Source organism: Pempheris klunzingeri, chromosome 10 (genome assembly GCF_042242105.1).
Source record: "Pempheris klunzingeri isolate RE-2024b chromosome 10, fPemKlu1.hap1, whole genome shotgun sequence".
Taxonomy (NCBI): Eukaryota; Metazoa; Chordata; class Actinopteri; order Acropomatiformes; family Pempheridae; genus Pempheris; species Pempheris klunzingeri.
In genome coordinates, this window is record NC_092021.1 from 6,742,733 (window position 1) to 6,769,753 (window position 27,021).

The 27,021-nt window shown below is 41.0% G+C and overlaps 2 protein-coding genes across 2 annotated transcripts; both read left to right on the plus strand.

Annotated features, from left to right (window-relative positions):
• The first annotated feature begins 16,303 nt into the window (after positions 1 to 16,303).
• On the plus strand, positions 16,304 to 26,231 carry cops8 (COP9 signalosome subunit 8). Its single transcript, XM_070838055.1, has 7 exons — positions 16,304 to 16,397; positions 17,096 to 17,166; positions 17,736 to 17,784; positions 18,378 to 18,510; positions 24,211 to 24,318; positions 24,542 to 24,604; positions 25,553 to 26,231. The coding sequence occupies exons 1-7, from the start codon at positions 16,326 to 16,328 to the stop codon at positions 25,630 to 25,632; spliced, it is 576 nt and encodes a 191-aa protein (XP_070694156.1). The 5' UTR covers positions 16,304 to 16,325; the 3' UTR covers positions 25,633 to 26,231.
• Positions 19,988 to 21,735, plus strand: trim63b (tripartite motif containing 63b). Its single transcript, XM_070838270.1, has one exon. It carries the CDS (start codon positions 20,246 to 20,248, stop codon positions 21,299 to 21,301), a length of 1,056 nt encoding a protein of 351 aa, XP_070694371.1. The 5' UTR covers positions 19,988 to 20,245; the 3' UTR covers positions 21,302 to 21,735.
• Positions 26,232 to 27,021: the final 790 nt, after the last annotated feature.

Genomic DNA, 27,021 nt, shown 5'->3' on the forward strand with positions numbered 1-27,021 from the left:
ACCTTAATCAATAATAGTCATAGTTCATAGTTTAGTGTTTGTATTTTCCTCTGTTTCATTGGTAGTTACCACGCTAGTTCAAACAGCCAAGTCAAACAATGGAAGTACGCACCTCTTTATACTTGGCAGAAGGATGAAGTGTTTCCATGTACCTGCTTCAGAGCTCCAGCAGCAATCCATTAAGATGAGGGAGGAGAGTAGAAGAAAACTGGCTGAATGTGAATATTTGGATGTATTGTGTTATTGGTTATTGATAGGAATGTGTATTTTTCTAAATATTTATTCTTATTCATTCATTCAGTCTATTTTTCAATGGTGTTATTTAACTATTTGGTGTGTCATATAGTCATGCCCACCCCTAAGTGGTTTGAACCAACTTATTACCTGTAGCCAGCAGGATATGTAAGGCAGCTAGTTTCTTTTAGTAGTTGATTGTGTTGGTATGTCCCATGGTGTCTGGATGGAGGACAATATCTGCTGGTCAATCCAACAGCAAATAAGATGTTTACATAGTCATTTAGATTTCACCCACTGGATTGTTGACTGCTGTTTTGAAGCCTCAAGGTTGGTGTTTTGCCCATCGCCATCTTGGTTTTGGAGCCAAAAGTGTCTTTTATTATGCAAAGACCCCACCACTGATTGGTTAGGTTTAGGCATGACTCATCTCTGAATGGTTTGTCACAGGATAGTCCCATCCTAAAGCATACCGTGTTTTTATCAGCAGCTCTACATGGGATGATATTTTATCATGCTGAGTAGAAGAAGACTTGAAAGTAGAGAATGAGACCATAAACTCAATAGGTAAGCGTTTAACCCTAGAACAATAACGTCGAGTGATTTTCACCAACGCAATTGTGGTCACTTTTTTTTAAAGGAATTTTTCGTTAACGATTCCCTCATTTTTTTAATAGCCTTTTTATAGGGTCCCCCCCATGATACCTTTTTTTTGTTTTATGAGACGTTGTATAGTGGAAAATAAAAGAAGAGTACTGCAATTTGCCATGTATTGTTGAACTTTAATATATTTTGATGAGAAGTATTTTTTTATTGGGTAAAATATACCCGGCGTTGGTGCTGGTGTTATTAACTGTTAGTGTTCTAGGGTTATATGACATAACATGTGACAAGTTGGGTAATTTGCTCACAGACTTCCATACAGTCCAACCTCTTTTTGCAACCATCAGAGTCTCCCCCTCCTGGCCATTATCTCTCCACATTTCAGACCCAGAAGCTAAGTCCATTTCCTTTTTTCTATGAACAGACTGTTCCAAATGTACATAACCAACACCTGCTCTACTTGGACTGTTTTCCAAATCAAAAGGACATTTACAGCTTCAAATCACAACCATTTTCATCATGAAGTGGCAGAGACATAATGAAGCCCAGATTATTTTGATTACAGTTTAAAGATTTCTGCCAAAAACATGTTATTTTTATAAATATTGCTAATGCCAAGCGGACGGGAAAAAATGAATCATTCTTAAGACTGTTTCAAAGTCAGACAGTGGAGCAACCCTTATTTTTAGAAAGCTTTGTTAGTGCAGACCCAGAAGGCTGTTTTGAAGAATCTCAGACCATGCTATTTATTTACACACACACTGCTAGTTGCCACAGTGTATGTCTGTGCATGTCTTGTCCACAATTTTCAGGTCACTATCACATTTTATCAAGAAACGCATGGCCAGTCTTCTGTGAGAGCTAAAAGCTTCACTGTGTGTGTGTGTGTGTGTGTCTACTAGTGAGTGTGTGTGTACCATGTGTGTGTGTGTGTGCATGTTTTAGCTGAAAACATGTCTATGCAGCTTTTAACATTTAGAATAAAGCTTTATTAAATGTGTGTAAGAACTCAGTAAATCCAAAGCAGTCTGCTTTCTGTATTGCTGAGACTCACGTCTCTATTAGTATCTCAGTCATGAGTCTTATCCTGTTGATTCAATCAGTTTGGGATATGATACTTGAAGGTCCATACAGCAAAACCAGTAATTTATTTCCTTATATGCATGATAACACTACACTCTAGATCTTTGATCACGTTCTACTGTCAATGTGGGCACGTCTTTCACTCTGCAACAACCACGTAGATTTCTAATTTCTGCACAAATTGTCAGACCAATTCCCCAGAAGCTCATGTCAAAGCTGGGAGACGTCTTTACATGCCAGTTTCTTTTTGAGTAACCAAGGTAGCAAATTTAGACTTCTTTGACATTTAGATTCCTTATCCTGGTTTTTCCAAGCAGAGCACATTTTTCACTGGACATGCAAAAACACATAACTGGTCATAATATAATCATAACTGAAGTTTCCTTGTTTAAAGTATGACCTGTGTACACATAAAATGAGATAAGATTAAACATTTTTTAGAAGTTGATTCTGCAGTATGATGCAGTAAGATAGATGCTGTAATAAAGCACAGCAGCTGAAGAGTGTCAGGGTGAGTCGGGGGTTGGATCCAGTCTTGAACTGCACTTACAAAAGTTAAGAAGTAGAAATATATGAAATGAAGTGTGTGGAAAAAACTTATTTAACACTAGTTTTGGGGGTGTGTGAACACAAGTGGAACAGAAGAAAAGCAACTAGAGACAAAAAAATGAAAGCTGAATTTCATGCATACCACCGAAAATGTTGGACACGCATGCACGCATTGAAAAAGCAGCGTCAAAGTTCAGTTACAACTCAGTTATAACTGATTGTTATAAGGCTGATTGTTGCCTCCGTGCTGCCCCATGTCACAGTGTCGAATCCGCTGGCTGGTAGGTTTGCATTTTGACTCTGGGGCCTTTCTGTGTGGAGTTTGTGTCGGCCCCCACGACCCTTAAGGATATAGACAATGGATGGAAGGATAATTGTGACATATGGAAAAAGTGCATGTTTGAATTGATGCACCATATAACCAGCAGGGATGACGACAGTACACGTACTTGTTAAGTATGTCAATTTCACATGATCTCTTCTGTTATTAGAAGCAATTTACAAATGGAGGTCATAAAGAATGCATCCACTTTGCTGTTCCGCTGATTCTCTCATAGTCTGAACAAAGTGAAATTCAAGATGATGGAAGAAATAATAATGAAAAAAAATAAAGCCGGAGAGCTTGCAGAGGTTGCTGTGCAGATTATGGGGCTGTGGCGGCCAACAGGAAGCACAGCGGGATGCTGAAACACGGGCTGAAAGTGTTTTGCTGCAAATGGATCCTCTCCCCACAGAGTGGGCGGGAGGTTTTGTCTGAGTTTCATCATCCTTATCTCTGCCGCTGTGCACAGGATCACCGTGTTAAGCTAGTCACACACAGCACATCAAGCTTTTAAGATAAGTCTGCCGATATTCTATATTTTCTTATTTTCTAAAAATATGATGAAAAGATCAAAACCAACCATGAATGGTTTGTACTGACAACTATTGTCTGTTTATCCAAGCCTGATCTTTATTCCTCTGTGTCATAGAGATCCGAGGCTTAGCCACAATGTTGCGCTTGGTGATTCGGGCTTTCCTTACAATTAACATGGGCATTTGAGATCTTGAGGGGTTCATTCTTGACAATGAAAACCACTTTGTATGCCCAAAGCTTTCAACCACATGTCTCGAATTGTAAAAGAAGATGGTTTGTTATCACATGTGACATATGTATGAAGCTAAAATTGTTACAAGTATTGATAAAGTCCTAATCATACCCAGACATATACAGGGCTTTAAAAAAAAAAAAAGGTTGAGATAATATATCTTTTTGCGAATTTTGTGAATGAATTAACTGTGAATTATTCAGATATTTTGCATCTATTTGGAGGCGTGTTTGTCTTAATGCAAACATTAAACAACTGGGGCAATTCAAGAAGCACTTCAAGGGCCAATTACATGCACATCAAACATACTTCATTTTTTCGTCCTGGCACACATCATTCACACACACACACACACACACACACACAGTGAAATCATAAATATTGCATGTCTCCATCCCGTGTGGAAATATCAGAGACATGTTGACATGCACCACCGACCATCTGTGAATTTTGCCCCTTAGAAAGAACTTGAATGGTGCTGAACTATGCCGTTCTTGGCGAGAGACGATAACAAACTGGAGGATCAAAGGGTTTTGGGACTGTGCCAAGATGAAATATGAGCTTCATGTTGGATCTAATTCATGGCAAGCCCTGGAAAACTCACCACAGTTATTGAGCAGCGAGGACTAAAGAAACGAATGAACTTAACTCCGACTAAAAGTAACTTAGCGTCACTCTGAAAAACAGTGTTTAACTGCCCTCTGTGGTTTAAAGTGTGTTTCACCTCTGGACACACCCAGTATGCCTGAAGATTGAATGAAGTGCGATCTGTAGCGCCTGTAAGCACATGTTACAATGTACTGACATACACTTGAGCCAAGGAACCTATAAAAGATGAAAAGGGCATTACGCATAATACCAACATGCTTAGCTAATTCTAATCTCTGGCAAACAAAAAAAGTTGCAAGTGACGTGTCCTTTGACAATATTGAGTTAGGAATAGATGTTTATAATGTTATGGGAATATCACATATTCAAATGAAATATTAACAACGATACTGAATGTCCGCAGGACTTCACATGATGCACTGAGCTCCTCTATGGTCCTGTCCTTCTCCATCTGTATGCAAAATGTCCCTTTATGTATGTTACTAACTTGGTATCTTTCTTCTGAGCTTTTGTGCTTTCTTGTCTCTCAGGTTCCTGTGGAGTGTGCGACAGCATATCAGGCTTCCATGATTTGCTATTGCATCACAACTCTATTTCTATTTCTAACTCCTGCCCCCCCTCCCTCTCGCCCTAAATCTCCCTCTCCCATCCACATCCAACAAAGCCCCAGACAAAAAAGCTGCTCACCTATGAGGCAGGTTCTGACTGAGGTTCCTTCCTGTTAAAGGGGAGTTTTTCCTTGCTATAGTTGCCAATTGTCAGCTCATGCTCATTGATGGAGGGGGGGGGGGGTGCCTCTCTTAATAAAGAGTTTGGTCTTGACCTGCTTTACATAAAAAGTCTTGAGATAACGTTTGTTATGAATTAGAAAAGAAAAATCATATATAATATAAAAATAAAATATTGATTTGAAATATTGTTTCATGTCTGTGTAATATTTAAGACATTGGAAGTCTGGTGAAAAGTGTATAATGTTGCTGATATGATGTCAATATGACTATATTATTACTACAGAACATTTGTGCTGTCTGTCTTTGCTGTGAACTGCATTTGTGTTGCGGGTGAAAACAGGCAAGACTGCGACTCACAAGAAGAGCCGCAGCTGAGCTGCACCTGAGCTGCACTGCTCACACAGGCTGTGTGGCTGCTCTGACCTGCTCACATGGGCACCAAAAAACAGGGCAACAGATTCTGCAACCCACACCTGCTGCTCAGGCAGGCAGTGTGTCCTGGGTCTTAGCTATAAAACAACAGAGGTAAATATTTCCTCAGAAACTTTTAACAACAGAAAAACATCAGTAATGCATCGCAATTATGATTGAAGAAATCCCTGGCCTGATGAAATAAACACCTGGGCTGTAATCCCATTTCTCTGGTGCCCTGCTGTGGCTAATCTGCCTAAAGGCTGGTGAACATATCAAAAACTATAGATTACATTGCATGCAGTCAGCTAACGGACTCAGAGTTAATTCAGTTAAGGAATAATCACAGTTTAGCCCACAAACTAATGCAATCACATATGCACGAGAAGTTCCAGTTCACAGTGAACCAAGCATAACATCAAGATAACTTGTGTGCAAACAAATTATTGAATTAACATACAAGTCAAAGAAAATATACATTGAGAACATATTAAACGTTAGCATCACCATAAAACCATTGACTCCATCACCCAGACTGATAACCTGTGAAACTTAGAGGGGAGAGATGAAGGAGAGTTTGTCCCATTCACCATAACAGCGCCTGGAGCTTTCAAGTGTGGCATCAAAGAGCATTCACACACTACACTGTGAAGTAATAACCCTTCTTTCTTTTTTCCCCCCTAGAGTACACCTCTACATCACTACAGCACGGTGAGAGGTAAAACACTAGAAGTCAGGCAAACAATATTATCATTCAGTGTTAAGTGTCTGTTGGTCTTGGGCTCTGCTAAAACTGTGGTTCTGTTTGTGATTCTAATGGACAGAATCTCGAGTGGAGAGAGTCCTGTTTGGTGGCCTGAGGACTGCTCCTCTGAGGGAGGTGTGTTGACTTCACCAGACTGCAAATTCAGCGCATGTTTGGGGATTTGTAGCTGAGTGTGTCTAGCTGTTGGGAAGGGGCATGCTCAAGCAGTCTGAGGTCGCGGTACTCGACATGAATACGGTGGAATAGGATTCCATCTGCTGGTTTTGGTTTGGACCGATCAGTTTTTATTTTTATTCATTGTGTTTCAACCAGCTGACAAGAAATCATGCAGGTAATGCATTTTTCATTCCAGTTATGGCATTAAAGTCAGTCTGACGATAAAGAGTAATAAGTGACTCTTTACCAACTTTGTAATTCTTGACAGTTAGTAGCTTATAGTGACTGCCTTTCCTTTATTCTGGTCTGTTCCATCGGCAGTCTCTAATTGGAGCGATGTTGTGCAATGTCAAACCACAGTTATCATACATGTTGTTTTGATTCATTATTTAGTAGTTTCTACTGCTACATGCATGTATTTACATGCTGACATGCTGAAACAGTTCACATCGTAGAGGAAAACTCTACATAGGTTTCCCAAACTGTCATGATGGAGAGAGTCCTATTTTTAAACAGGGATGAAGAGTGAAAGTAGTGAACGTTATTGGCCATGTTACAGCCTGTAAAATGGCCTACAGATAGGGAGCAAAGCTCGGTTGCTGGGGTTACCAAGGTCACAGGTGATAGCTTTGCTGCTGAGAAGGGATGGAGCAGAGGGAGGGAGGGGAGTGAGTGAGTGAGTGAGTGAGTGAGTGAGTATCACGATACTTGGACATCTGAGGTGAGATTCAACATATTGCTGAGAAGCACTGTAAAAGTTGAAACAAAGTATATTCTAAGGAATGAAACTATATTTCAGAACAAATTCCATCCAGAGTCCATCAGATACTACACAAAACAAAAAACACAAAACAAAATAACTTAGCTAGCTCAAGACCTGGCAATCTCGCATTAAAAAGATAAAACAATACATTGATGATTATGGACTTGGTGATAGTTGGAGAATAGAAACCCTTCAGAGTAAAAACATTCATATTTTTCGTATCCTCATCAATCTTCCTTCAGGATTGACTTTTTCCAGGAACTCATTCACCCAACGTACTCCAGAAAAGACCTTTCTACAGCTACTATTACCCAGAATCCACAGGACATAAACATTTTTTTACAGCAAACCGTACACCTATATAGATATCTTTCTAAACAACATTGAATGACCAACACTACCTAGAGAGCAAACAAAAAATTAAGATGTAACCCTTACCTCTGAGGAACTTAATAAAGGTCTATATAAAATACCAGATAAGAAATCACCAGGCCTACACGGTCCTCCAGCTGAATTCTATGGACACTTCTGGGATATTTTATCACCACTTTTTTTACAGAGTAACTGCAAAAATTAGAGCTACATCCATGCATGGATACTGCTGTCATGACATATACATTAAAACCCAATAAAGACCCAACCCCCCCTCCAGCAACTTTCCTCTCAATCAATACCAGCTTCAAAATGATTAACAAAACCCTAGTGAGCAGAATAGAATGGTCACCCCTCTGTTAATTCACCCAGACCATCAGGCTTCATCAAAAACAAACATACTTCACTCCCACTGCTCCTTCTTGCCATTTTTAGGCTATTGAACCACTCACAGCAGATTTACAACAAAACAATTGCATTGAAGGAATTCAGCATGCCAGACATGTTCCACTATCTTGAGTTGCAAAATCCCATTTTCCCCATCACTCTGCCTCCTAACCCTAACCCAAGTAAACACAGAAACAATTACCCATTTCTCTAAAAATCATTACGATAGTGATATTTGAAAACTGGAAATCTTGTCATCTCATTCACTGGATTAACGTATGCACAGAACATAATAATAATAATAATAATAGTAATGCATTTTATTTGTAGTGCACTTTACATTAGCAAATCTCAAAGTGCTGTCAACGGAGAGAGTAAGACCATGCAAAAAAAAAAATCAATATATCAAATTGAAATGCAAACTTCTCTAAATTCAGAACAGAAACCCACTCAAAGACCAAAGCCATGATAGTCCTCTCTCAAATATTATAATACACCCAACCACGCATACAAGTATTTCTTTTTCTTTCTTTCTTTCTTTTATACATTTACATTTTATCAACATAAATCCTATCATATATGTACATATAAATAATTATAGTTAGCTATTATTATTATTAGTAGTAGTGATAGTAGTAATATTTATGGTAGTAAGTATCTCTTTACTTTTTTTAAATGATCTGTTTCTCCTACTGACTCACCTCATCTACATACCATGTAAAATCTAACTATATAATGACAACAACAGAATTCACTCTAAGATTGTTGTTGTTGCCACGATAAAACATTGTGTTTTCTGTTTCCTCCTGTGGGTCTGCCGGTGATCTGGGGTTGGAAGTTCCAGCGTGGACCGGTCCCCTCTGTCCGAAATGGGGACACATCCAGCAATAACAAATTTCATCAATTATTATAGTTACCAGGCTGCTATCCTGCCTGCTGCTGCTGTCCCTGGAGCCTGCCCTGTGGTCTCCTTACCCCCCTACCGCATGCTAAGGCATGCTTGGCCAGGGGCTTTGCATGTTGAATTCAAAATCCCACAAGACCAAAATTGCCCACATCCTCCATTTTCATCATTAGTATTATTAGTTATCATTATTATTATTCATTAATCTCCCCACTCAGTGTCCCTCCCTCCATTCTTTTTAGTGCTTATTATTCATCCCCATTACAAATGTACCTTTTCCATTCTACGTGTTACACACAGAACACAAGCCGAACCTCCCACTTCAATGTAAGCTGTTTTTCTATCTGAATGCATTAATATCTGTATGCTTTTAGACCATCTAATTGTCTTGTCTTTTTGTTATGTTATATTGCACCAATAAAAAGAGGGGGAAAGATAGCTCTGTTGCTGGGGTTACCATGGTCACAGGTGATAGCTGCCCTGCATTCAAGACATTGCGAGATGTTGGAGAAACGTGCTGATGGTGGCCTGGATATCAATTCAAAGAGATCCAGGGAAACGTGGATGGTCATAATTCCTTGTTTAGAAACCAGAGAACTGGGATGGAAATATACACAATCTAAACAAGTATAACCATTCATTTTACCCCAGATCACCTTGTATGAACCTGCACCTCACCGTCACCATGTTTCTCAGGAGACAATGCAATGTCTGGACCACAGCACTGCAACCTTGGCAAACCAGAAAATGGATTGCCACTCTATATCTGGAGGGCGGCAGCCAACCCAAACACAGCTAGACAGCTAAACCGTGCTCTAAAGACAGAGACATTCCCCAATTTAAGTCTCACAGCTGGCCTGAATGGGACCTCTTGACCCGAACATGACCTGGAGAAACTACTGTGTAAATACTTAAGGTATTATGACCACATTTGGGCGAGTAGTAACCTACCTAGGAAGGGTTTAAAGACTGATCACAGGGAGTAACCTTCAGAATTGAGGCGACATCATGCAGCATCCACACTGTTGTCATGTTTTGTTGTTTTCTTCATATTATGAGTTAACCAGTTTCCACAAAAATGACGACAGTGTGTTCTTTCTCATCCTGCCCCATGTTAAAGTATGCCACCAATACGCCCTTTAAGCCTGTCTGCAAAAATACTAAAGGTGAGTTTGACACGTCCCGACACACAGGGGTGCACCTGACTGTGGTTCACAAAAATAGACCAGAGTTACATTAAGAACAAGACACAATATGTTTACTTTTTTTTTATATTTAACTTAAAACACAATCTTTCTCCAACCTCAACAAAGTTGGCTTTGCTGTTTAAACCTAACCTCACCTTGAAGGGTGCAAACTGAGTGCCGAACTTAGCACTCCAGAAATAGAATTCTATGAGACGGGGATGGAGGATATCATCATCCCATGTTTCATAGAAAGAAACTATGGGGCAGACAAAGGCCTTACTGCCTCCACAATGTGCCTGAGGGGAAGGATATCTGGGGTAACCTGCTTAGACCACAAACCAGACCTGGATATGAGTAATACGTAAGGAATACTAATACGAACACATTCATTTTGCTGAAAACGTGACCCATTAACCAAAAGTAAGTGATGGCACTGAGAGGGGGGGGGGGGGGGGGCATGGATCAGGCCGTGACATCACTTAAGATAATGTATTGTTAATCACTGTCACATGTCCATGGAAAAAGAAAGTGCGAAAAGGATTTATTGGTTTATTGGTTAGGTGGAGTTGTGGTAATGATAGAACCCTGGTAAAAATGGATCCAAGCAAAGTGAGAAAAGAACATTTTACTCACCAATTATTATGAATAAAAAAGTGAATTAAAATCCTTTTCACTCTGCAAACCCATCAGTCATTGTCTGAGAAAACACCTTTAACACTGAGATTGCGATGACCTAAATGTTAAATGCAAAGTGACAACACAAGGCTTGACCTGGTTTTAAACAAACAAATGTCTCTATGTTGTTCTTTTAAACATGGAATAGGTTTTCTTCTCTGCTGAGACCAGGGTCAGGGTGAATGATTTATAGAGCCTTAGGATGTTAGTGAAAAGTAAGCTAAAGGGAGCAGAAGTAGACTCAATACGATGCGATCAATCAATAATATCTGTTAACACACCTTCCAAACATAAGCTTCCCCTGGCAATAAGTTGAAAAGTAAATGGATGGAAGTAAATGATCACACTCTGTGTGGGGAAAAAGAAAAAATACGTCCTTGTTGAGTTCTGTGTGTGTGTCTCATTTTAGAATCAGTGTTTTGTTAATTTCAAATGAAGTGGTTGGGCCAAGAAAAATAAATGGAAGCATAATAACTAGAATGAACTATTGTTCTCAATTCATTAAAACGTATTGTTATTGGTGATTGTATATGATAACATGAAAAGAAAGGACAGGAAAAATAACATTTTGTATATCAGACTTTACATATTGTACGTTCACAAGTCCTGAATTAAACTATATTATACTAAATACTCAAATTGTGCTTTAAAATACTAAAATACAAAACAATTGCAGCTTACCGTTCAACCATGTAATACAGATAACTGTATTATTAAGGTTTATGGTTTGAACCTTGAATCTTTCTGTGTGGCGTTTGCATGTTCTCCCATGATTGCGTGGTAGTCCGGCTTCCTCCCACAGTCTAAAGGTAGTCAGGTTTATCGATGACTGTAAATTACCCGTCAGTGTGAGTGTGAGCGGTTGTCTGTCACTATGTGTCGGCCCTGTGATTGACAGGTCCAGAGTGTACCCCGCCTCTCACCAAATTGCAGCTGGGATTGGCTCCAGCCCTCCTGCAACCCTTAAGGATAAGTGGTATAGATGATGGATGGATAGGTGGATGGATAACTTAAGGAATCCATCCCCAAATAAGAGAGCAGAGCAGTATTTAACAAGTGGACAGAGAGCGCAGATCATCACCCCAACATTACAACCAACTATCCGAGACAAATGCGTCTCAAAACAAACCGACTTCTCGTTTGTTAGTTGATGTGACGACGATTTCCTATTTCCACATCTTGAAGTGATGTCCATGTGAGTGGCGGTGAACGCAGATTTTCAACCAGCCAACACACAAATGCAAGTTATGCTTGCAGAAAGAAATCTGTTTGAAAGTGACTGAAGTGCTGGAGCAGGAATATTACACATCAGAGTTATCAGAGTAAATATTAGTCTATTCTTGTTATTCATTGGCCCCTATATGCACTTAAAGCATTCATGTTCAAAGAAAAGGACATACAAAATGCAAAAAACTGGATTTTTAAAAAAAAAGTAAGATTTAGATTCTAGTTTGACTAGTTTTGAGTTCAGATTGGATTAACTCCTGCTGACAGTGCAAGGGTGTTTCTACATCCATTTACGGCGACCTGTGGAAGTGGAAAAGAGGCTCATTCATGTGCTCCCACTTCCGTAATGACTGAGATTTAAAAAAAGAGAGCCAGAGTCTCCTAAAAAAACAGGTTACAAAAACATGCATGCCAGTTACACTGGGCCTTGTTTCTCCTGCTTTACCATTATTGTTTTTTTTTTAAGCAGGAATACATGTTTTTTTTTTCAAATATCAAACATTTATCTTAAAAGAAACCTTAATTGATGTTATTTGCCAATGAAGCAATGGTCAGTGCTTCTCCTCCACACCCCTATTCATGCACTCAGTGTCACTAAACCCTATTCACAGCTCAAAGATTCAAGCAGCATTTCCTCAGCTATGCAGAGTAAGTAAAGTACAACAGTTTTCAAGGGTGGAAATAAAAGCATTCCCCACTAAGCCCTTAATTACTACAGTGTATTTTCCTCTATGTTAGGCTATTAGATATGTGTAAATCAGGCAGTGTTTTTCTCTCTTTATTTGATCATTTGGTTGGTTTTGCAATTAACTAGTGTGAGAAAAAACTTTTTTTTCCCCCATTCTCCCTGTCAGAAACACACACACAGATTTATACAAAGCGCACTGCGGGGGTGCTGTAAACTGAGAATTCCCAGTGAGGGAAGACTCTTACATAAAGAACGAAGAACCTTGGGACCATCCGTTCATAAAGAACTCCACTCGAGCTGCAGACTGTGAGGTTGATTCACAAAGCTAATTGATACATTCACAGCGGAGAGGCTAAGTGGAGAAAAGTCTGTGTATTAGAAAAACTGTTTGTTCTTATTATTTACGGCTGATGTTATCTCTATCTCCACTTTGCAGGGCAGGTAGAAATCAAGCAGACTGTAACCAAACATCTGGGCACATCACGGAAGGAATCTTCCCTGAAATGGCTGTTTATGAAACGGTGTTTAACCCTCCATTGTAGGTGTGGTAATGTTTGATTCATTCATGTGTCTAAAGGATTCTGTTTAAAACTGCTCCACCACTGCTTTGCGTTCCTCTGATCCTCTCCATTAGCCAGAGTCTCAACGGGGGTTCTGGTCTCAAGATATGTGAATTATTGAGGATGTGACAAGAGCATCACTGTAGTATCTTAGATAATAATTGTTTTAATCTGACATATAAAACTTTTTTAGTTCAAGCATGAGATGAAAGCTCTAACCTTTAGATAACATTAAACCAAGACATTGGAGGATTGGACTGTTTCATTGCCAGTATAGCAGCACATATTGGGAGACATTTTGTTGTAGTAGTGCAATGCTTGCATTGCAAGTGGCGACTTTAGTCATTTACAATGGAATCAATCCCTCTCTGGAGAGGATTTGTGATAAAAGCGTGTGTATGCATGAGACGCCAGGGTTTATGCACATTTTAAAGTCACGGAAATCATGATTGATCACGTGTGTTATTTTTTTTAAATATAACCGTTTTATCACACAATCTTTGGCTTATAAGACCACCAACTTGCCTAGATGCCTAATTCCCTAAACCTGGCAACCTTAGACTCCTCTGAATGTCCAAATATGGCAGTGTTTGAAGAGGGTTTTGAAAGGCGTGCCAGAGCTTCATTGAAAAAGCTAGACAGTAGCCTACGGTAATGTTTTTCATGTGGATTGGCTCCTTTTCAAGTGCAGAGTTGGTCTGAAAGCACCTGTGCATCATATTTTAGCGGCCAGGTTGCTTTGCACACTGAGGTTACAAACTCAATTATTGGTTTTTTCATCCACAATCTAACCAGCTGACCACCATGCCTAATAAGAATGTCAATGGGGGCGGGGGGGGTATGGTTGGTCAGCATGTCTGCAGTAACAGTTACAACAGTTAACAGCTATAAAGTCTGTGAGAAAACATTTGATACTCATGCATCATCAAGTCATCAACTTGGGTCCTCTGCCAGTGACATACTGTGCATACTGTACACTTCAATAAAGTTATGTAAGTTAAACGTAAAGAAAGTCATCTCAACTGGGACACTGCAAATAATTCACTATTTCTTCCCTTTACACTAACTGTGGAAATGTCTTTAGTTGGTTGGTTTACATATTTTCTGATTTTATTCCCTGAGGTGAATGATTGCAAAATCTTTTTATTGCTGGCCTTGGAGATTAAAGCTAGAGTGTTCCTGTATGCAGTATTTTCACAAAAGATAAAAAGAACCCATTTAGCTGTTACCTGGGGGAGGCGGGATGGTATAAGTGAAGTATAAAAAGAAAAAAGAAAAAGTGAATTTAAAGATGTTTTAAACAGCAGGTGTAACATCATTTGGAAGAGATGTTTGAAGAGAGGCTGTACAAAACAAAGCACAAAGTTTTGAAAAGCAAATGAAAACCCCCAGATTTACTGGCATTGAAATGAAATAAAGTCAGAGGACTCTCACCTTTAAATGCCGGTGAGGACCTGAAGCATGGGATCTGCAGGAAAGATGAACTAAGATCACAGATATGTCCTCCACAACAACTAAACGTCAAAATAGTGAAAGCTCTTTATAGTTCTGCCTGTGGTGCCAAGCCACTTTTTGAAGTAGAGGAAAATGATGTACGTAGTCAACAGCATCAAAGAAAAAAGAAGGGATAAAAAGGAATTAAAAGAGAGAAATCCCCAGCATTGGCAGGCAGGAGAGGATCATTAGTGAGGAGAAAGGCAGGCAGAGTTCTCAGCACTGAGGAATTGGCTCAGACCAGATCAAATTCTTCAACAATGCTATTGTAATTCATGATAAATCCCTTGGTAGAATTAAATAATAATGTCAATTTAGGTTTCTATTCAGGTTTTTCTGAAAGAGACTGGATCCCATATTTGACTACTGGTTGAACTTACAGAAATTATTATGATTATTATAGTTAGAATTACTAAACACATAGCTCAGGTTTAATAGTTCCATTTGTGGTTAACAGTTTTTTGTTTTTTTTTTAACTCAGCTAACTTGTAGGAGGGTAGTATACTCCGCTTTCATTCTCATATTGTTATGTTAAGCACTGTTCAGTCAGTAACTCTGGACAGCACAAGATACACAAATATGTATATGAAGGAGAACTTTGTCAACCTTTTCTGAGGAAAAAAAAATCAATTCCTATTTTCTTTTCTCTTGATCCAAGATTCAAGCTCCCCTAATTGTCACTATACAAGTACAGCAAAAATTGGAGCAGTCCTTGTTGTGCAGTCACATGTAACAGGCAATAAAGTAATATAAACTTAGCCTGATACTAAAACATAAAAATTAAAAACTAAAAGATAAATAAATATATAAACTATCTGGAGTGTTAATACAAGCGATGACTAATAAAGTGTAGACGGTACAACTATGCAGTCAAGGCACATGTTTTAAGGCACTGGGTTATTGCACAGCATAAGTAGGCATACTGCACATGTGGAGGTAGAGTGCAGTTGTGCAGTTTCCAATTTAAGGTGCTGTAGAGTGCATAAGAGAGCAGTACAAGGTGCAACAGGATGTAAATATGTACTAAGTTGTTCTTTTTTCTGTACTAAAGTGGCAGTGTTCAGGGTGTACCCCGCCTCTCGCCCGAAGTCAGCTGGGATTGACTCCAGCTCCCCCGTGACCGTCCGCTAACTTGATTATGATGTCAGTAGGGTGGATTGGGATGCAGTCACAGGTGTAGAGGCTAAAGAAAAGAAGAAAAGGGGGCTCAGCAGGCATCCCTGTGGATCGCCAGTACTGAGTGTTAAGGTGGAGGAGGTGTGTTGGCCTAATCTAACCACGTGGGGCCGGTTGGTCAGGAAGTCCTCGATCCATTCACAGATAGGTGGCTAGAGTTCCAAGTCCAACAGTTTGGTAACCATCCTGTCTAGGACGACTGTGTTGAATGCTGAGCTGTATTCTACGAGCAGCATCCTCATGTAGCTGCCCTAGCACTCAAGGTGGAGCAGTGCAGTGTGAAGGGCTGTACTGATGGTGTCCTCTGTAGACCTATTGGGTCTGTAGGCAAGCTCTTTGTGAAGACCAACGAGAGCTGGTCTGCACATTCTTTTTGCTGCTGTCGATTTAGTTTGTCATTCATGTCCGCTTAATTTATCTCGTTTAATTTCCATTGGATGTTGTGAAATTGTTGTTGGATTGTATTGCACTGTGGTATAACTGAGTCTTGAACTGTAGCTCTGTCTTAAAAGCTGTCAGAGGGGATGTGTAACATAGATTTTGTTTGTTTGCGCTTCATCCAGCTGAGGGCAGCACCACCTCAGACGGCGCTGCTCATCTACAATCTGCACTTCCACAGAAGAAGAAGACGTTTCCGGTGGGTGCAACAGCTAGGCATCATCATGCCTACTGCTGTGATTATGGAGGAAAATTTTGATAAATTATTAGAGCAGTGTGAAGCTCAGGAGCTCGAGGTAAGCACTGATTGTTCATAATTTCTTTTGTGGTAACAATAGATGTTGTTTCACGGGCTTTTTGTCTCTTGAGGTTTGGTTGTAGCGTTTCTGACAGTTATGCTAACCACATTAGCACACGAGCAGCTTAGGCTAACGTTAAGACTGAGAAGCTAGCTTGTCTTCACGACTACAACGCAAATGTTTTCACAGTCGAATTAACTCACCTTACGAGTTAGCCCGTAAATGAAGTGCCAACAAAATTAGACTTAATTTAAACAGAAGTGGTAGCTTTGGCGTCACTCTGCGTTCACCACTGCTATTAGCAGACAGTAGCTAGCTTGTTAGCTCACTTAAATGCCCAGATCCATGGTAAACATAACTACAGATAATACAACAATATGGTGATATTTAGGGTCTTATAACGTAAAGGTTTGTGCTGGGCTTGCTGTGTGACGTCCAGTACCCTTAGGAGTGACCGTTTACCTTAATAAATGTAGTAATATTCTAAGTTAAGTGACCTCTGCTATAACGTTAGCAAAGGTAGATGACAGTGATAACATGCATGGCAGGGCTGGTGGTGTAACGCTGCTAATGTCTGAGCGAATAATCTCTAAAATATACATCATGGATTGTCACGGAAAGTGACGAGAGCTTGATCTTGCTTTGCTTATTTTAGCTTCGAGCTTTAATAATACACCTGCATGTGTTTTCAACAGGCTCCAGGGGGCATCGCGACACCTCAAGTCTACGCTCAGCTGCTGGCTCTGTATTTACTTCATAATGACATGTAAGTCAACTGTGTCTGTCCTCAGTAGCTGACCAGGGCTTTTCTCAGCATAGACTCACTTGCAGCTTTCAGATTTTTTGCCTTAAGGGGAACACATATCACTGCTTATTCTTTTTTTTTTTTTTTTTTTAACTTCGGCAGTCCTTAAATTCAAAGCAGGGACATACAAGAATCTGAAATGTGAAATTCATGGTTAACAGGCAGGATGCCTCATTTCGTCTTTAGATTTGTGTGCTCTCTGTGACTCTTTTTTCCACATATCATAGCTTATATGCACCTTAACAGCAAAAGACCTTAATCATCATCATTATCGGTCGTAGCATTAAATGTATATCAGCGCTACTATATAGAATGGCTTTTAATTCACTTCACCTCCCACTGTAGCTGATTGAAGTGGATGGATTTGTAAATGAAACCTTGAGTTTGATAATGAATATGTTTGTGTGACAAACTACACTAGGTACCTGACGGCTATTCAGTTGTGTTACTGCTCACCCTTTGTTCTATTGCTGCCTGCAGCTGCGACTTTATTCAGTGTATTGTCTGACTTACTGATGTGGGCCCAACAGGAACAATGGCAGGTATCTTTGGAAACGGATTCCCCAAGCAATAAAATCGGTAAGCATGTTAGTATGTCGGCACAGCTAAGAAAAGTGCTACTGAAACCCATTTTAGTATCCTACATGTAATTGTCCTGCCTATGCCGCTTTACTTAGTGACCATATTTACCAACTCCTAACTTCAGCTTGTAAAAATATGGTTCACATCAACATCCAATGGTAATTCCACCTGAGAACGCTGGTATACTTGACTTGACAGTAAATAATAAGTCTGACAAGCAAATGAATTAGGATTAATCATGTTGCACACACCATATTTAAAAGTTAAATAAATATTTAATCATCACAATTTTTTACTCCTCCCTGACCTAGTTGTTTTAAAAACATAATAGTAATCACGTTTTATTATTAACACATGAAATTGCCATCTTGAGTTGTCTGCATAAACACTGGTAAGTCATAACCACTGCAAAACTGGCCATCACTGTCTTCTGTCGCACAACAGGTTTGAAAATGGGCAGAAATGTAACCACTATGATTTAATACTCTGAGTATGTGGGTGTGTTTGCTCTTTACAGTAGCATTAAAACCGCTGCCTTGTCAAGTGTAGCATTCTGAGAGTTTTTGAAATGCTTCTCCTCTTGTATGCAGGCAAACCCTGAATTGGCAGCTATATGGGCTGTCGGCCAACGCATTTGGCAGCGAGACTTTCCAGGAATCTATACAACCATCGCAGCGTATCAGTGGTCAGAGAATATCCTTCCGGTCATGGAGGCCCTTCGAGGTAACAGCAAAAATCATGTCTTGTCTAACCTTCCACTCTCGTTACTTAGCCTGTCATTTAGCCTTTTACATTCTGAAAACACTTCTCAGTGATATTTATATGATTAATACATTTGGCTCGCGGAATATCCCGTCGTGACATTGAAGTGAATTAGATATTTACATTTGCTCAGCATGATTTAGAATTACAGTCAGCAGGGGGCACCAGCTGAACACATTTTTAACTGTGATGCAACCCAGCAACATGGGGAAATAACATATTGGAACATTAAGGGATGGAAGTTGACTAATTCTAACACTTTTTCACTTCCAGCAGTGTGACATATCAGCGTGGTGAAGGCTAGTTACAACACAATGCTGTAAAGGAGATATCAGCTCACATGTTCACACATTTACACCGATACTTGATCATAATGTACGTGAACATCTAAACAAATGTGTCTGGAGTATACATGCTACCTTCTGACATCAAATACATTATTCTGAGAAACTTTAGGTGAAATTATTGCCATCATGCTCACAATTGTAGGGTCATCTGGGTCATGTGATGGTTACCTAGTGCAAGAGTTTAAGAATAGCTTCTCCCTCATGTTTACGGTACTTCGTGTTGATCTGCCGTGGATGCTGACATACAGCGTGTCATAAGACACTTGAGCAACTGTTGATGATTATTTCTTGGTGGATGCGGTGTATGTAGGAATTGCGTGTTGACTAAGTAAGGACCCCAATATCATTTTGAAGTATATCTCAATAACCGCTACCACAAGCAACTGGCAAGCAAAGATGTCAACACAACTGTGTCTGTTGATACTTTTATTAATGCATTGCACAAAAAAACTGGAATGTTTCAGCCTTAGGCCTTCCTCAGTGTTACTGAGGTTCACAAGTGGCAAGACCCAACTCTGTCGTGGTCATAAATCTGCCATGAAAATATAAAAATTAGAAATATAACACCTAATGGGCATCAAAAAGTAGGTGGGAGTCCAGGTGATGTCTTAGAATTTCTCAATTTGTCTGACAGACAGAAGGTCACAACATATTTTGAAAGAAACTCAGAAAACAAAACAATCTTGGAAAATCATTTGCCAGAAAATGATTTGACTTTGTAATGTAATAATGATGATTTTTTTTGTTGATTAATGTCATTGGTTGACTTAGATTTAATGTCAAAGGTACTTGGGGGGAAAAAACCATAAAGTTAATGAAGTAAACAGAGTACATTATATAAATAGAAAACTAGGTAAATGACAACAGTTCAAAGAATCTAAAATGGTCAAAACAACACAGAAGTCACAGCATGTTGACATTGACTTGTTTACCAATGAGCTCCATCTCTCAGGTGGTCACATGGCCCCTGGTTGTCTCTGCTCAGTCCACCACCTCTGTCACTGTGTCTGAGAGAGGGGACACAGTGCCCACTGGGACACGTGACACATGCAGCACTGGTTAGGAGGGGCCATTTCTGTGAAAAGATCCCAAGGCAGCAAGCAGGCAGGAATGTGTGCTCTGGTTGGTGGAAAGGATCGGATGTCACCAGCTGTGAGGGCTGGTATAAAGGACAGAGCTGCTAGCTTTCAGCCAGAATAGATATCAGCCTTTCACAAGTGACAGCACACATCAAGGATAAGTTTGGAGAGTCAGCCTTTTATTTTTGTCTTTTTGAAAGCAAGTGTGCAAGTTAATAGTTTGAAAATTAAAAAAACATACTGGTCTAACTGTAGGCAGACTTTTCCACCATGGACGTCCAGAGGACAGGATCTATGGTTCGGCCCCCAAGCCCCATGGATAGCCTCGAGAAGCAGCTGAGCTGCCCCATCTGCCTGGACATGTTCACCAAACCTGTGGTCATCCTGCCTTGCCAGCATAACCTGTGCCGCAGTTGTGCCAGTGACCTCTATGACTCACGCAACCCGTACCGCTTTTCTGGTGGCGTCTTTCGCTGTCCTACCTGTCGGTTTGAGGTTGTGCTTGACCGCCATGGTGTGCATGGACTCCAGCGCAACTTGTTGGTAGAAAATATTATCGACATCTATAAGCAGCAGCAAGAAGGCAGCGGCAGTGGAAGCACAGAAACCAACCTGAAGCCAATAGAATCCAAAGAACCGATGTGCCAAGAACACGAGGATGAGAAAATCAACATCTATTGTATGACCTGCCAGGTACCCACCTGCTCCATGTGCAAAGTCTTCGGCCAGCATAAGGACTGTGAGGTGGCACCTTTACCAAGTGTTTACCAGGCCCAGAAAGGTGAACTGAGCAATGCGATCGATACCCTGGTGGCCAGCAATGGGCGCCTGCAGGCCCTGCTCAACCAGATGGAAGATGCCTGTCGTGCTGTGCAGGACAATGCTCAGCGTGCTAAACAAGGACTCGCTGAACGCTTCGACCTGTTATATGCTGTCCTAGAAGAGCGCAAGGCCATTCTACTAGAGCAGATTGGTAAAGAGCAAGATGAAAAGGTGGCAGCTCTGCGGGCACTGGCCCAGCGTTACGGTGAACGACTGCAGGCTACTTCAGAGCTCACAGATACGGCTGTGAGGGCACTGGAGCAGGGTGGCGCTGCTGAGTTTCTGTTAGCCTCCAAGGGCCTCATCACGCAGACCAAAGATGCGGCTAAAGGCTCACAGGGAGACGAGAGGCCAGAGCCAGGCTTTGAGAAGATGGACCACTTCACTCTGGCAACAGAGCATGTTGAAGCAGTCCTGGCAAAAATGGACTTTGGAGTGGGTGACAATGATGAATTTGAGGATGCGGAGGAGGAGGAGGAGGAGGAGGAAGAGGAGGAAGAATAATGGAGGAAAAAGTAGTTATGGACTTGTGGAGAATACTGTGATGCGTTCTTTTGAAGGTGTTTTGACAAGTGGTTATGGCAGGGACATTTGATGGTGGCAGTGATATAAAGTTACGGCAGATGTGCACAAAAATAACTTGCCCTACTTTGAGTGCAATATTTAATTTCAATGTCGTATTCGTACCTTTTCTTAACCTCTTTTTATACTTTTGTACTTCTAAGCCAGTTAAATGGAAAAGTAGGTCTAGATAAATGTCAGTATAGAATGTTGGAAGATGGATTGCTCATCATTTTCCTCACATGTAGTTATGGAAATAGTTATTTGTGTTTCTCTCACTTTGTCCAAATTTGTGTTGAATTGGTGACCAGCTGATCTGCCTGTACCCACCAAATCTGTCTTTTAATGGAACATGGAATAAAGCTGCATGAAGTTAAGCATCTATTTGATTTATTGGTAATGTACGTTTACTTATTACGTATTATTTTGGTCGTATAGGTTTTCCTCTAAGTGTTTCCATCAAAATATCCCCAGTCTGTTGCTGTTCTTACTTGGCAATGGGCTGTATTTAAAAATAAAAGCCCTTGCCATGTCCTGTCTGCTTTGCCTTTGCTGGTGAAAAGTGGGGGGCTATTTTTAAGAGGCGAGGAATGATAGCTGCCCTGGAATAGACTCTCAGGGAAGGACAGAGGACAGGCCAGGTCCTGTTTCTTCTCCATAAAACTCCCATCCTCCCACTCTCGGACGTCTTGCTCAGCAGCTCCAACCCAACTCAGAAAGGCCGGTCCAGTTGCTGCACGAGTCATCTCCTAACGGTCAAGAGGCCATGGTAAAAATACATGTCTGCTGGGGGACTGGGTTACAGAAAGCCCCTTGAGATGACCTGCTCAGCTGTGTTGAGAGCGTCGTTTCTTTTTTTAATACGCAGCCAGTCAGGTGCAAGGATGTTGTTCCAGCACAAGAAACTGTTTTATGACGTGTGAAATATGGTTCACTTTTCACAGATGGGGGGTTTTATATTTCATAAAGACGGGGTTTCGGTTTCCTCTGTAGTCAATAGTGACACATCACAAACAAAGCAATAGTATTTCATCCTCATTTCTTTGTAACTACTCCTTTAAAACAGTTTTCTGTAATCACCCTAGTGTCTAAACAAGGCCTGCAGATATTACTCTACAGCAATTACTTTGATTAAGACATAATAGAATAAATATTAAGTACCTTCCAACACATCTGATAAATAAACTTTGGCTCTACATAGTTTTCCAAGCTAATATTTTCTGTCCTTCCTCCTGTTTTTCGACAAGTACAATAACAAGGGGAACAGGAAGCCTCTTGGATGGCAGAATGAGAAAGTGCTTTCAACAAATCTCCGGCCTTCCCCTCACAGCTGTCTTTTCTCATCCCACTTTGTTATTGTTACTGCTGCTAGCTGCTGCAACAGGCTGGAGGCTGACTGTTGGTACACACAACCCGTTGCTAGGCTATAAAACACTTAAGGCCACAACCCTGAGGCATTTATGTGATAGCTGCAGGAGCAGCAGCAAACACATGCCGGCGAGCGCCCTGTCACTCTTAAAGGTATCTCTCAGCAAACTGCTGCACCACGTCAAGTTGTGCTTGATAAATAGGGCAGCTTTGACGTTTGGGATGCCTGAGCCAGTGCCTGCTGATAAAGACCTCAGTGGTTCGTAGTGTAAGCACTTCACCGCTTATAGCGTCCATGCTTCATCTCACGCATGTCTCATTCAGCACGATCTATAAAGTATTCTTGATTAGATCTTAAGTTCACATTTATTTTAGCTTAAAAGTTCAACAGTGATCAAATCAAAGGTTCCCTAACAACAAAATGCATCCGACTGGAAAAGAGTACAGATCTCTGTTACACCTCCACCTCTGCTCCACCTAAACATCTAACCACCGTAAGCTTTACTGGATATATATTTACCTTTTTTTATTTATTTTTATTACAACCTTTGGTCCCCTTGTTGTAAAGCTTTTTCAATAAAGTTATTTTAGAAAAACTTAAATTCAAGATGGCACCAGAGATAACAGAAAAAGGGGCTCATTCTTGGTTTATTCATTGGTCATTGGACCAAACTCTTTTATGGATGTCAGTTTTAGAGCCACATCAAAGGCCAAAATGTGGCCCACGGCGGACGAGTTAAGGCTTGTCTTTAGCCTCGCCGAATGCCTTTTGCTCCGCGATGTCAAACTGGAGCAGGTGTTGATGACTTGCGGCTCCTACCGGCCAGTTTAAAGTAGAGAGGAGTCAACAGTGAGAATCATCGCACCCACAAGTGGTCGTTCAGCCTACAGGCATAAATGTGCACAAAATATTAGACTGATCAGTCCAGCAGTTAGAGAGGTTACCTGCTGACAGGCAGATACACACATGACAAACACGTGATCCTCTGCCCCCCCACCCCCCAGGTTATGCCTGGCTGATGACAAACCGTCGATGCTAAAAGCAATTAAAGGCAAAGACAACCCAGATTTTTTGTTCAAAATAATTGAAGTTGATTTTCACTCCAAGCCATCTCCTGTCTGTGGTTAATTTGTTAGTGAGAGATGAAAAAGCACTGGAAAAACATGAAACATGCAGACCTCACCTGTGATGGCTAATGATCGTAGCAGAGTGCTTTATTTGGCTTCAAAAGCCCTGCCTGTCACTCCTGATTAATTGTCATACAGTAGAGAACCTCCAGTGCTGTTGCTAATTAGCAACTTTGTTTACAAGAAACATGACTCCCCAATACCATGTTAGAATCACAGCAACATACTGTTCCTGTGTGTTCAAGTTCTCGGTAAGTTGCACTTTACATAGAATCGGAGCACAGTTTTAGCACGTATGCACACCATATGTTTCCATGTCGTGCTGATGTTGTCTGTGGCTCGTGTGTCCTTCACAGAGAGCACACGGCAAAGGGCGTACAGCCTGGTGGCCCAGGCGTACACTTCCATCGCCGCGGAAGACTTCGCTGCCTTTGTGGGATACTCTGTGGAAGAGGCCGTAAAGGGTAAGATTTCATTTTACATCAACAATCCTCACAGGACACGTTAAATCACCACTGTTATCGCCCATAAAGAATTCAAAAGAGTTTTTTTTAGTGAGAAAAACAGATGTGTTACTGCAGTATTTCCACAGGGGTTTTGTGCAGTTAATTTCCTTTTATGTAGCCACTCACACATGCACTGATGATATTTTCTTCGCCTCTCCCACCTCTGTCTTTCCCCTCAAAGGGGTGGTGAGTCAGGGCTGGCAGGCAGACCCCGCTACCAGGATGGTGATGCCCAAAAAGCCAGGTAGGTGGCAGTGTTACTCCTTTTAATCTGTACCCAGCATCCGCCAGCTGGTCCGTTGCCCAAACTGTTTTCTCTCCACGAGCGATGCTGCACCCACCTTCCTGCTGCTCGTCCTCTAAAACTTTATTAGGCACACTGTAAAATGTTGAGAGCAGGGATTTAGGAGTCATTTTAATCTCAATGAAAGACGGATTACTTTTTCTTTTTCCTAGAATATGCTCACATTTTGGATTTGCTAAATCTCCCTTGTCTAATGTGCATCTTTTCCCAAACTTCCCTCATGTGGTGTCTTTCCACTCTCCAGTGCTCCCTTATTTTGTCAAAAGTTTTATCACGTCATCACATTGTCCTCGAACCCAGAGTGTCGTGGATTGATCCACCCAGTAGAGGAAAACTAGTGATTTATGCTGATTTAACAGTCGGAGGGATGGTTGCGGTCTGTCCTCCGCTCTATAATCATCGGACACAACTACTGAAGCATCTGCTTTGCACATGTCCAGCACAAAACGCTGACCCACTCACCATTAAGCCTCGTGTGCCTGCTCCCCCTCCTCCACAGCGCCACCGGGACTTAATGGTGCTTTGTTCATTTTGGTTAATGAGTGGATCACTCGCAGGAAATCACTCTGGTTGGGGTACATGTAAAGCGTTGTAATGATATCCAGGCTGTCTCACAGTCTCATGGGGAGACTCTGTAGGTAGTGTTGTTAAACAGGTCCGGGGTGGTAGTGGGGTGGGGGGGCGGGCAGCGAGCTCACATGTCGACAGTGTGGTGAACTTGAAACTTGTGGCCTGCTGAGTGCCTCTGAGTTGGAGCATGCGGACTGTAGCCACCAGGTTCAAGCTGCGGAGATGTAAGAAGATCGATAGCACTTGGCACAATGAGGATTCCCCCTCTGACTCAACTTCTCCTCCTCTGCGTCTCTCTGCTCTCCTCTCTCCTGACAGATCCTCCCCCCGTGTCTTTGGTTCCAAATGAGCAGCAGTTGGCCAGACTCACTGACTACGTGGCTTTCCTCGAGAACTGATAACCCACCACTGCCACCCTTTATTTTATTTTATTTTTTTCGCTCGCTTGGTACAGAGGGAGAGTCCAAGTTTGGATAGACTCTTCATCCTTCCTGCTTCCTGCAAAGACCCACTCCCCGATAAAGACGTACCAAAAACACACCCATCATCTTGCATGAATGCTGCAAGCTCCTCTCCAAGATCTGCCTGTGTGTGTGTTCATTGACTCGTATAGCAACATTTCTAATTCATACGGCGAGAACTGGTTCACTTTCGGCCACATTGTTGTACCATATTTGTTTTTTGTTCTCTGTGTTCTCTGCAAACCCACCTGATGTATACACGTGGGCCTGATTTTCAAAGGAAGGAACTGCAGGAACTCTGTTTGTCGTCCCTGTCACTATGTTTTTATTGCTAACCTAGCATACAACAGAAATAGACCCAACTAGTATGTACAGTACATTCATTGTGTTTTAGCACTTGAAGGTTGCCTTGAAACAAACTTAGTCAGGAAACAGAAGTCTCAGCACGCATGCATCACCGTGTGAGTTTCAGTCCTCAGACCTCATGTTTTCAATGTTATGTTTTGACTGGTGAATAAATATTTTGCTGTTTCTAATCTAGTATTTCTTTTATTGAGGAGTTTGGTTTCAGGTCTGTCTTTACAGAGCAGGCTGGGCTCAATCGACAATGATGAATATTTATTATATATGGACTCGGGGAAGGGGAGAGGGGGCTTGCTGTGGCCTGGCATTGACATTTCACATAAATGGAATGTGGATTATGTGTGAGGGAGCGTTTTCTTGCTGTTATCACGGCCACATGAGGCCGCCAGGTACCTCAGGTGATTAGAGTTGCTGTAATATCAGTAAGTCCACAAACTTTCAGGATTGTTGCATGACCAAAACCAGCAGATTACTTTTAAAGGAGTATTTTTATACCTGGATCATGTATTTAAAACTAGATATAATTTTACATTTTCTATAAATATAAAATTAGGTTTTGAATATCTTTAATCCATCTTTAATTCCATCCTGTTGTCAGACTCTGAGCCTGCCTTTGGCGAAAACAAGCACTTTCGCAGCTTGCTCTACGCCTGCCGGCTGAGCCGTCTACTGGACCGATTTCAAAACATTTTGTACATATTAGTCATTTAGACACAAAAAAATGTACGACTAAGGCCCAGGTTTAACTTTCCTGTTACTGCTAAGGTTTAAAATTGCTATGTGGATTTTGTGGTGCTTGTTTCAGTAAGTCATTGTAGAGTATTACCTTAAAAATGAATCCTCTCTGAAGCTCTGATTAACTTGTTCGCATCATAAAGAAATGATGGATATTTTCTTCTATGAAGGCATGTCTGGCTGCCATCTGCTCATCAGTGCGACGAGTCTAATCACGACTGCTTTCTT

Bases quoted from the DNA above. Each gene is read 5' to 3' on its own strand.
- trim63b (XM_070838270.1), top strand. From the start codon at position 20,246: ATGGACGTCCAGAGGACAGGATCTATGGTTCGGCCCCCAAGCCCCATG.
- cops8 (XM_070838055.1), top strand. From the start codon at position 16,326: ATGCCTACTGCTGTGATTATGGAGGAAAATTTTGATAAATTATTAGAG. The intron at 16,398-17,095 runs GTAAGCACTGAT...TGTTTTCAACAG, and splicing joins GTGAAGCTCAGGAGCTCGAG to GCTCCAGGGGGCATCGCGAC. The intron at 17,785-18,377 runs GTAAGCATGTTA...TCTTGTATGCAG, and splicing joins TTCCCCAAGCAATAAAATCG to GCAAACCCTGAATTGGCAGC.